Genomic DNA, 12,613 nt, shown 5'->3' with positions numbered 1-12,613 from the left:
TTATAGCCCCTACAAGTCTGGAATTAACTTTCTACATATGGTACTAGAATGAAGATTATTGGGGAATGGGGGATGAGTCCCTTCTGCCTGCTTTTAATCTGCAGTTTCATGACCTTTGAACGTTTTTAAAGGTCCTGAAATGGCTCTTCTGTACCTGTATATTGAGGACAGGAACATATGTATATAAGGTAAAGGTCATAGGTCATAGGAAAAGGTCCTTCTGAATATAAAACTTGGTTGGTGGTTTGGGTGCCCCAGGGCCTCCTTAGGCCTCAGGCTACCACCCAAGACACCTACATTACAGTCTCACTACTGGTTATGATAAATGCTAGGTATGTTTCTAGTATGACTCCAAAGCCTACCCACTGTTCCTATGATGTAAACCTTTCTCAAAAAGGTCTTTCCCAAAAAAATGATATAAACATTACAGAATTTTTAATCTCCCTACAGAAATACCTGAACACTCACTGTCAGGTCTCCCCAGTGGAGAACCCCTATCAATAATAGCTCCATTAATGATTTAGTTGGCTCTTTTATCATGCTTTACTAAAATCTTGTAAATTTCCTAGTTTTCCAAACAACACACCCGGAGCATATTGTCCATAATTCCTATGCAAATGCATATTGCACTAGAGAATATGAACAATAGCTGTGGTTGGAAGGTGGGAGACGGGAGAGTCCTAGGTAATAAATTGGTTGTAGATTTCTGCTGTCTTTGCAGTCTGGGCGATTCTGATTCAGGATGTTCCAGGTAAAGCACATTGCAGTCATCAGAGGATGAGAATACAAATGTACCATCTAATGCTGAGGAACGCTCTGTGGAAATCAAATGCTTAATCTTGCTTGTGTTCTTCTGGCGAAATTGGTATTCAGTCACGGCTGGCACGTGATGTTTGTCTATGCAGGGCTGTTATAGGACTGCAATGTTAATGCAAAACATCCGATTAAAGCCGCATTGTTTTTAACTCAATTCGTCTCCAGTCAAACAGTACAGAATAACCGTGCAAAAAAGGTCCTTCATCTCCTCCCCATGATGTAATATAACTATGTAAGGGTGGATTATTTTTTATAGTAGTTGTGTTATCCTGGGGCCTACGATACATGTGAACATTGTGGCCACGGCCTGCAGCCACACACCATGCCTTGTCATACTGGGCCCTGTCAGTAGCCTTCTACTTAATCTCTACCTCTGACTGTTCCTTTGATGGGGCCCCTGTCAGTATTGGGCTGCCTTGCCCTTATCTCCTACAGTTTCTTTTATGAGGACCCTGTCTATGGTCTGCTGCCTAACCCAATATATTCAAAACAAAAAAGATATAACACAGCGCAGGCAATAAATAAATATCAAGAACGAAATAATCTGTTTGGTGAATCCGGTGTTAAAGAGAGTATGTGTTGTCAGAAAGAGAAGCAGAGGAAAAAAACAGGTCTGTACTGCGCTGCTCTTTGGATACAACAATTTTATTCAGAATACAAGAAGGTACTGGACAACGCGTTTCGGGAACGGACTGTTCCCTTCATCCGGTCCAAATGAATTTCTAAAAGAGTTTTTACAGATAATAAAAAGTAAATCTACAGGTAATAAATGCATGTAAATAAATAATAAATAGGTAATTCTATAGGTAAATCTGTATTAATTGTCGTGTAAAAGCTCTTTAAGAAATAAATTTGGACCTGATGAAGGGAACAATTCATTCCTGAAACGCGTTGTCCAGTCACTTCTTGTATTCTGAATAAAATCATTTTATCCAAAGAGCAGCGCAATACAGACCTGTTTTTTTTTCCTCTGCTTCTCTGCCTAACCCAAGGATGCCTAAGATTGTGCCTGTTAATGGGCCCCTGTCTGTATCCTGCTGAGTAGTCTTTGATTAGGACTGTTTCTGTTATGGGGGTTCTGTCAGTATCCTACTGATTGCTTCATTGTTCTGACTTTTCCATTATGTGGAAACCTGCTGATTGGCTCTTGGCGTGGGATAGGACCCTTTATTTTCTGTGATAGGACCATTCTAGTGATCACGGGGCCCCACAATGATTTATCACCCATTCGTAAAAATTATTGATAAGAAATATGGTTAGCTTCCGGAGAATGGTTTTGGGTTCTGTGATGATGGAAGATGGGTGGAAGGACGGATAGATGGAAAGATAGATACAGGTGGTCCCCTTCTTAAGAACACCCGACTTACAGACGACCCCTAGTTACAAAAGGACCTCTGGATACTGGTAATTTACTGTACTTTAGCCCTAGGCTACATTAAACAGCTGTAACAGTTATCAAATGTGTCTGTAATGAAGCTTTATTGTTAATCATTGTTTTTATGACAAACCAACATTTTTGAATTCCAATTGTCACAGGGACCAAAAAAAATTTTGGCTGCAGTTACAACTTTAAAGTATACAGTTCCGACTTACATACAAATTCAACTTAAGTACAAACCTACAGAACTTATCCTGTACGTAACCCAGGGACTACCTGTATATAGACAATAAGAAAGATAGTAGTTAAAATACCTTGGACATAGAACAAGACTGAAATGTGGCTGTTAGTTGAGCGTTCGGTGCATAGGGACAAAATTAAATGTTCCTCTTCTGGCTCACTGGGCTTCTCATTCCATCTGTCGGGTATTCTCCAGGTAATTTTTATAGATACACAGTCTGACCTACAATATACTCACATTTTCTTTCTATCTATCTATCTATCTATCTATCTATCTATCATCTATCTATCTATCTATCTATCTATCTATCTATCTATCTATCTATCTATCTATCTATCTCTCACTCTGGGAATAAAGTATTCCCTATTGTTTTCATTATATTTTGGTGTGCCGCCTTTTTTGATGTTTATAATGGAGGAACCTAACAAATTCCTTGGTTGAGCACCCGAATTTTACATAGAATGATGCAGCTGAAAAATGTCTTTTTATCTATCTATCTATCTATCTATCTATCTATCTATCTATCTATCTATATGTGAAAAAGTTTGGAGCAGCACCGCAATGCTGGTGGGTGCAAAGTCCAGATGCCCTCTGGCCCGAGAGCCTCAGTAATAAAGTTTCAAAAACTGGCAGCACTCCGGATTGGTGTCAAAAAGGTGACGGGGTGTCTTTTATTCCATGTGCAACGTTTCAGCCCACAAGGAGCCTTTGTCAAGCATGTTACATAGGTCAATGTGCAAACATATAAAGGCCAGTGATACATCTCATTGGTCCATGCAAGGACCGTGAAAAACAATGCATATAATAATCAATACATGAATATACAGAGTGTATATATAAGTAAGTGATAAGGGAGATCTAAACAGATCTTAGTACAGTGAAAATTTGTAGCAGGTTGTGCATAAATTACATGTGTATCTGTGTAAATAAAAGCAAGTACCCTCCCATCGGCGTTCGGACCGCCCCTAGTCTCGGCTCTTCATTCATGAATTCCTGATGCAGTGTAGAATCAGCTGTGTTCTGGCGCCAACCTCTATCTGTTGTGAAGGAAGTCGGCTGTGTGTAGTGGTTCCGTTTAGTCTGAAACCGGAAGTGACATGTTGCCATGTCAACCGGACTGTGCAGAAAGTTTGGCGCATGCGCGCCAGAATTTTGGCGCATGCGCGCCAGAGTTCGTGGTGCCGGCGGCCATCTTGGATTTGGGCCGACCTAAGGTAAAATCATGATGGGGACTCCAGATGTTTTCAAGGCATACTGGTCGACCACTAGGGGTCATATGGGGTGACTATTCTTGTCTCCAGGTCATGGGTGCGTGTATGTGATCCCAACAGTAAAACACTGTTGGTTTCACTACGCCCGGAACAGGGTATTGTGTCGCAGATAACTGCCGCAGTTATCTATCTATCTATCTATCCATTTATCTATCTCTCCAATCACATCCTTAACTAATCTTATCTAACTTTTAAAGCTTCATCCTATTTCATGTAAGATCATAAATCTATAATCTTAGCATCAAATGTATTGTTTTTCTTTTTATTCTTTTGCTTAGTATAGAATATCTTGAAAAAACCCTTTTTTAGAACATAGACGTAGTAACCTCACCGGATCCCATAATAAAGTGCGCGGAACGGTTTATTTCTTTCTGTAACGATTCATAAATTGCTGATTTCTTCTGAGTGTTCCCTTCAGCTTACTCCCGTGGTGCATGGCATGAACACAAAGCCGTGACTTGTAGGAGATGTCTGATAGAACATTACAAAGTGAGGGATTTCCTGCTAGTGTTAATAGAAAGCACATGGCGCAGACCTGGGTAGTGTCTGATTAGAGGTTTACATGTGATGACTAGTGCTGGGGCTGAGATTTCACAAGTACGAGCCTCTCGCTGCTACAATCCTCAGCGTCAAAATAAATATTCAAAAGGGCTCAGTGTGTTTTCCTCTCTGTCTCAGCCCACGCAGTTTTTCGCTGCTGGTTCCTCTTGAGATATCTTAATTTTGCCCAGCAGCGTTTCTGCTAGTTGATGTATTTCCCCATTTGTAGAGAAAAATAGGGGCAATTTTTTTTCTTTGAATTTCCCAATTGACAGCTGCATTTTCATATATACCGGAAAGTGCAAATGTAAGCTCATGACGCTATACAGTAGACATATGGGACCCCACTGTTCGGATTTATTTATTCATATTATTAATATAGAATTCATATTAATACATTCTGTATGCTTCATATAAATTATAAGCAATTCAGCTGCTTTATGTGTAATTAAAGGGCTTTTCCAGATTATATATTGATTGGAACTAGAAATAATAGGAGCTGAGCTGCAACTGCAAAGCTAAATGACTACACAGAGAACAGAACTGTTCTTTCATTCTGTTCTCTTTGTTGATTCTGGCGCTGATGTAGGATGTCCATGATCCTATATCCTATAAAAAAAATCACTCAATTACACTACATAAAAGCCTCACTGTAGCCCCCGGTCTTATCCCACAATGTTGATCCTGAAGCAGCAAAAAACTCTGGTGAAAATGAAGCCAATTTTCTTATAAAAATGCTTTGCTCAAAGCTATTACTGTACAGAAGCCCCTACTATACATATTTCTTCTAGACATATGTACCCTCTCTCTTGTTTAAGTTGGTGTGATAGATCTCTGTTTTAATCTTTGCCTATTTTTTGGGTACTGTACTCTAGTATTTTAAAACATGTTTTTACACCATTAAGGAGGTTGAACTAAAGTTACTGCCTCTCCACAGGCTGATCGATGAGAGTCCTATTGCTGGGAACACCACTGATCCCAAGAACAAGACCCCCAGCTCTCCAGAGAATGGGGGTTCCCATTCTCAGTAATAGGTGAAGGGACAGGACACCCATTGAATTATAAATGAGTGTCTCCTATAGACCGTAAATTCCAGTGCCGGAAATAGCGGCAATTTCCCACACTCCTATACAACTGAATGGAGTGGAAGGACCCATTAGTGAAAATGGGACCCCTATTTTCCAGATTAGCCGGGATTCCTTTCTAATGATCAGTGGTTTCCTTCAGTTAGACCCTCACTCTAATTCAGTTATAATTTGATCTAGTTATGATTGGATCGTAACCAGTAAAGATTGGGTCACCAAATCCGTAATTTAAAAGGAAGTTGGCATTTGGCAAACTCAATGCCGTTAACACGCAAAATCGGTGCTGGCACATTTGTGAGTGGTAACTCTATAAATGTCTACACTAAAGCCACTGCTGGCTGGCACACCCCTATTTCAAAGCCACCTTTTACCCAAGGATCATTGTTCCTTGTGATGTCATTGAAGAAAAAGGTGTCATGCTTGCACAATCAACATTTAAATGCCATTGGTAGCTTTCCCAGTAGCATCTAAAGGTTTACACCCATGAACAAAACTTGACGGAACCTGAACCTTAATGTGTCCCCTCATCCCTAATTTTAACCTCTTTAAATATGCATCATAATGGCTTGGCAGCACCAGTTTACTGTCAGATTATTTCATTGTGACCATTTTACTCCAGTGTTTTACTATTTTGTGGAATATTCTTGGCATGTAGGGGAATATTTTTTAATTATTTATTAGTGTTCAGCATGAATTTAATTTCTGCAGCTTCAGTAACTATTAATATTACCACTACATCTGTTGCTCTCAAAAATAATATGATATACAGATTAAGAATAATTGTATAAACTGAAGCCAGGAAAATCCTGGCACAAGAAGCCGCAGTTGCCTTCAGGCTGCTATTGTTTTTGTGGCTGCCACTTAAAGGGCAACATTTCATTTATTGATACTGAAAATATTATTTTGATGTTTTTATGCTAGAGGATGTTATAAGAATTTGTAGGGTTGTCACAATTCACTTCAGGACAAGAACTAGGTTACTGGTCCACAATATATGGGTGTCAAACTCCAAGGAGATGGGTAGGTAACATAACATTCTGAATATTCTAAGACAGGCAAGAACTATGGTGAAGCATAGGACACTTCGTTGTTAGCATCTCCAGCTTTTGGATATTACCTCTAAGCTGATTATACTACTTTATCTATTGCTTTTCTTCTCATACTTTCCTGCATCTCTGGTCACATTTTTTGGCTTTGTTCTAATTCCAAAAACTTTTCCAATAAACAAAATGTCCCACAAGCCCCCAAAAGTTATTAGGGGTGCTATTATAGGGAGTCAGTCTCTTTGCATATCAACCTCTTGTGGGCATACCCTAACAATCCTCACCTCATCCAAAGGACCTAAATCTCTTCTTCAACAAAACATTTTCTAAATATCTTAAAGAGCCATCACACAATATTAGGAGACACTAACGATTTTTAGCCCACAGGTCCCTTTTCAGCTACTGAGAGCTTGTACAGTATTTAAGAAACCTGTCAGAACTTGTTGAATGGGTTCTTGCTGCTCAGCTTTGGACTAGTGAACCACACCCAGTGCTGAACTTTGTTGGGTTGATTGACAGCTTGCCCAGCAGAGTTAATTTCCTTCCTTGAAGAGTGTTCTCTGAAAAGTTGAGTAATTTTATTTAGTTTCCGAGCTGAGGATGTGTCAAAAGTGTTGTTGGAGTGATGGATGGCCAAACAAGTCAGCTGTTGGAGAAGCATCCAGGAAGTCCATTTAGACTCCCTCCTCCCTTCATTTTGGGGTGGTTTTAAGTTTTTTACTTTGTGTAGTATTATTATCTCTATTTTGCTTGGGGTGTATTCTGACCCTTGATTTGTTATCTGACTATTCTTTTGCCTAATGATTTTAGATCTTGCTGCCTTCTTGTGTTTGATTGGGTTATTCTAACTTTGGTTGCATCTGTTTATCTATCTGTCTGTCTTTGTCCATTTATCATCTGTTCTGAGCACATACTTAGAGTAGGGACTGTCATACAATTGTCCCCTGCGGACTAGCACAGTCTAGGCAGGAAAGCAGGGTAGGGGTCTTGGGTTAGCTCAGAGCCTGCACCTTTTTTTGCATTTTTAACCTAACCATTGAGTTTTTCTTAGTAAAAGTGATAATATCCCAATCTATAGAGTTGAATAAATTATTTAAAAATTTTAAACATCAAAATGTTGTATAACTAGAGGGATCTGGGTTGTACTGGGTAAATACCCCTCTTGTCCTCCATATGTAATTTGGCCCAGTGTACAGCAACTTGTAGCACTTTTATAGAAGAACAATGAGAACTTCAACACTGAATAATCTCTCCAAAAATGAATAATGTATCATGCCTCATATTTAATATTCCTTTGCAATTATTCTTCAAGTAAAAATAGAGCCCCACTGTCTACATAATGTTCATTTATAAGCGTCTATGCATTATTATACTCTTCTGGCTGAATAATTCACAACGTATTCTTTCTTCACAGGAACATTTTACACCTGAGTGCAAATTTAAAGAGTCGGTTTTTGAGAACTATTATGTGACATACTCTTCAATGATCTACAGACAGCAGCAGTCAGGAAGGAGCTGGTTTTTGGGTCTCAACAAGGAGGGTGAAATTATGAAAGGAAACCACGTCAAGAAAAACAAGCCTGCAGCACACTTTTTGCCAAAACCTCTAAAAGGTAAAAAAATCTATATTTTTATATCCCATTAACATAATGGGGATATTAATTTGATACTCTATATTCATTTCTTCTTATTATTATTACATTTTTGCCATTAAATTATAAACATAATATATATCCCTAATTTTGAAGATACAGTAGAAATAAGGCCATTATATGCCATGTGTCCCTCAGAACATTCTGATAATGAATAATGTAAATATAGGTTAGAAGTACTGATAAGGGGACAATGTTCAGAAGTTTGGGTCTGAGTTTGGCTCACAACCCCCCACCCCTCGTGCCGGTTTTACATGTGGTCAGTGTTAATTTTTTAAATGCTGGCAGCATGTGTCGCAATTTAATTCAGAATCATCTATCCCCATCAATGCCATGGGGACTGACAATCCTTTGGAAAATGTGCCACAATTGGTGGCAGTATTGATCCCAGCTGTTACCGTGGGGGTGAGCATTTGGGTTTGGTACCCAGACTGAACTTTCAGATTTGGCCAATACCGAACAGGAGCAGGTTCACTCATCCCTAGTTAGAAGTTAAAACTGATCAAAAAGGATTCATTTCCCTCAAAGACTGTAATATCATTCAGCATGTTCTTTAATAAATAGACCAGCAGAAATATCTAAGAAGCTTCATACGTGTTTAGAGATTTAGAAATGTTTAATGCAATTTCATACTTTATAATCTAAATCAAAAAATATCCTACTGTAGTCATATGTAATTGTATCTACTGTGTCCATCAACCAGCTATCTATCAAGAAGAAGAAGATGAAAGTGAATCTTTCCATCAACCCAAATCTCCACCTATGTGTCACCAAGGTTACAGACTACAAACAAATCCTGTATTTATTCGGAATGTGTCAACCCATATGACTGGAGGTTCAGATTAAACACATGATTTATTTCTAGTCTGTAACATTGTAGACATGTACAGGCAGTCCCCTACTTAAGAACATTCGACTTACATACGACCCCTAGTTACAAACGGACCTCTGGATATTGGTAATTTATTGTACTTTAGTCCAAGGCTACAATGATCAGCTGTAACAATTATCACTGGTGTCTGTAATGAAGCTTTATTGTAAATCCTGATTCTTATGACAACCCAACATTTTTAAAATCCAATTGTCACAGAGACCAAAAAAGTTCTGGCTGGGATTACAGTGATAAAATATACAGTTCCGACTTACTTACAAATTCAACTTAAGAACAAACCTACAGACCCTATCTTGTATGTAACCCGGGGACTGCCTGTAGTTGATAGTTCGAGTAGATGTGCATCGGAATCGTGGAGTGTTTTCTAGGGAAGACATACCTGCTACTTTTAAAGATGTGTTTGAATAGCAGCCCATTTACTGAAAGGAAATTAAATAAGACTTGTGTTTGAATGGCAGCCTTAAACCCCCTTCCCTGCCGGCACACTCATTTAATAATGGGCTCTGGCCTCTTTTAATCTGGAAGTGATCTCCACCAGTTAGACCTGGTCTAACCTTTCATCTTAGGTCTTGCTTTTTTTTCAGAGACTATAATAAAGGCGTCCGGCTGGGTGTTCACTCTCCCATCCACCCTGCTCTTCCAGAGGGGGTGGAATTCTGACAAAAATTATTGAATATGGGTTTATTACTGGTGGGCAATGCATAGAAAATTTCCCTTAATATGTGATGTGAAGTAGTCACTTAATTGACTCAAATGTTGAGACTCAAAAATTGTTGCTAATGCACCCCACCTCCATCCACCCCATAAGAAACCAACCGATATTTCTCAATATCATATTATGCAACATTGGACAAGATGCTGAAAAGGGGGGCAAAATGGGAGAAAGGGTCAATGAGTTTGTCACTTAATGTTGATATCACTCAGTTTCTTAAAAATAACTTTTTTCTTTTTGTTTATTTCAGTGGCAATGTACAAAGAACCTTCTCTTCATGATCTCACAGAATTTTCCAGATCCGGTAGCGGCACACCAACCAAAAGTAGAAGCTGTTCAGGAGTACTAAATGGTGGTAAATCTATGAGTCAGAATGAGTCAACGTAGCCAGCTGCAGGCAAAATAAATGGCTACGGTACACACAGATATGGAACCTTACCTCTGGATGCTGTTGAGTTCTTACTAGAAGTCTTTCATCCAAATATTCAATTTTTTCAGGACAAGCAGTGAACTTGCATAGGTCATTCACGTCAACCATTAAAGCTTCTGATTTTTCAATGGATTCCATCATTATAGAATGTGCTTTTTGCATTTCAGAAGGCACCGGGATAGCCAGCAAAACATACGGTGGAATAAGCCAATGAGAGGACATAAGCTGCTCTCTGGTTATATCACATATGCTTTGTGGGAAGAGAAAACACTTCACAGAACTGAATGCTAATAAGAATTTTTGCTTTCCAATCAAGAATAAAAGACCACTTTTGCTCTTTAAAGAAAATTTTACTGCTTATATGTTTTATAGGGGGCAAGCATACAAAACATAAAACATGTTGTTGGCTTACAGTTTTATATATAAGCTTGATCACATGTATTCATTTGGAGAAGTGCAACACTTTGATTTCCGAACACAGCTTCCCAAACTGGTCCAGTTCCTCGAAACTGGGTCTCATTGCCAAAATCAGGTCAATACTGAGGTGACCCCTCAGGCTCATGTAAACAGTGTTCCTGTAATGTATCGCACACTAAACCATTTTTTATATACAGTATCTTTGTAGTATCCTGGTTTTAGTGTTACTCCATTCATGTAGACACAGAAGCGTATCGTCGACCCAAGACGGTGGAATCCATCACGGATTCTACCATCCACCCACGTAATTTTCTCTTAATTCCATTTTTTTGTGTATGATGTTATATAAATGTTGTGGCTTCTTTTCTAACAAAAACCTGTGGAATTAAGGTGACAATTTTTATAAAAAATGTCTTATTTGTAAATGTTCTTTTTTTTTTTTTCCTTCTTCCCCCTCAACGTATGACATATGTAAGTATCGTAAATAAGGAGACATTTTGGACAGGCTGTGTCTACACAACAGGTATCCATGCCTGCTATGTAATCCAAATGTTGAAGATATATTATGTTTTCAATATAGATAATCCAAGCCGTTGCATGGTCAGATTAAGGATTGAAGTCAAGGTGCATGATATGTTTGATTTTGTGCATTAGATAACGTTCAGATTTTTATTTTCTCCAGCTCCAGCAGTGTTAGAAAATAACGTCATCAGTTTTGGACTGGATTATTGATTTGCTGTATACACAATAATGCACTGATTTCATAAATTTCAATCAAATTTATTATTTTTAAAAAATTATATACCGTAAATATATTTTTCTTTATTTTTCTTATTTTTAAATGCAAATTCCCAATATCAATCTGTAATTCTAGAGTAAAAGCAGGCTATGCATTATTACTGTTTACATGTCCAGTCATGACATTTTCTTTGAAGTCGAATGATATCATGTATTTTCTTTTTAATAGGACCCTGTTTACGTTGAAGCAGATTGTGCACTTGTAAAATAAATATGTTTCCTTCGGCTAAATACGTGTGGTTTATTCTTTATTGTTTGCATTGCACAGAAATGGTAATTGAAGTCAAACATTGCAGACACTTGGGCAAATACACTTAATAAGTTGCATATTGGTTAGAAAGAAATGTATAAGGGATTTCCATTTATATTTCCATTATGAAAGAGCAAAATTCGGAATATTCATTTATCAAGATTTATTGCTAATTCGACATTAAAGGGAACCTGTCAAGTGGGATTTTCCACTCCAAACTGGTTTTAGCATGTATTCTTCTTCTATGGCACCTCTCACTAAGCTTTTTGTGCCTGAAAGTCAAGCTATTAGCTTTTTATATTTTAATACACTACCCGTGGTCAGTCGAAGAAAAGCATGTGAGGAGCTGTATCCATAATTTTTTTCCGGGGGTAGGAAGGATGTCGGACTGATGTAGACAGTGAGGAACATACCAATTATGAAGTAGTGAATTATAGTTTGGTCGTTTAGGTTGTCCACTAGGGGCCCAAGGCTCCAAAGGGGCACATGGCCACCAAAATCAAACCTAAATGTCAAACCATGTTTGGTATGGTCATAATGCTTAGCGATAATAAGGAAAAGTGTCTTCAACCCTATGTTCTCCTGTTTTGCCAAACACTAAATTACCACTACTCTATTTTCTGTATACATGGCCACTGCCAGTACTACTGATTGTATCCTGCATATATGGGCACTAAAAACAACTACTAAACTGCTACTCTGTGAAACCATGATTTTAAATATATATATATATATATATATATATATATATATATATATATATACTGTTGGACTAGGTGAAGTAGCCCCACACAGCCATCAGAATCATGGTTTCTTTCTTCCCGAAGAGCCATGAAGAAGACTTGAAGGGATCATACATTGCGGCTGGAGAATGAAGGGAGGGAGGAACCAAGAATAAGAGGAAGGACTTTTTAATTACAGAAAGTGCCACATCTCAGAACTTTTTTCCTGACCCCCTTTAGAAAATGACTAGTACATTACCTGGTCTTCCAAGATGGACTACAGCTCACCGGATCATTAAATTAAGGCTCAACAAAGTATATTGATAGGAGAGGATGGATAAAGAGAAACAGAGATAATGGAAGGAG

At 38.3% G+C, this 12,613-nt stretch overlaps 1 protein-coding gene across 6 annotated transcripts in view; it reads left to right on the top strand.

Moving 5' to 3' along the window:
* FGF13 (fibroblast growth factor 13) overlaps window positions 1–11,506 on the top strand; it is a 246,686-nt gene extending 235,180 nt beyond the window's left edge. For all 6 annotated transcript variants that reach the window (XM_072123042.1, XM_072123041.1, XM_072123044.1 and 3 more), the window contains 2 exons: window positions 7,789–7,987; window positions 9,881–11,506. In XM_072123042.1, the coding sequence (XP_071979143.1) occupies window positions 7,789–7,987; window positions 9,881–10,017 (336 nt within the window). In that variant the 3' untranslated portion in view covers window positions 10,018–11,506. The remainder of the gene's footprint in view (window positions 1–7,788; window positions 7,988–9,880) is intronic.
* The last annotated feature ends 1,107 nt before the right edge of the window (window positions 11,507–12,613 follow it).

The sequence above is a fragment of the Engystomops pustulosus genome, chromosome 9, assembly GCF_040894005.1.
Source record: "Engystomops pustulosus chromosome 9, aEngPut4.maternal, whole genome shotgun sequence".
Lineage (NCBI taxonomy): Eukaryota > Metazoa > Chordata > Amphibia > Anura > Leptodactylidae > Engystomops > Engystomops pustulosus.
The sequence above is the reverse complement of the archived record's forward strand: the minus strand, read 5'-3'. Positions and strand labels throughout refer to the sequence as shown.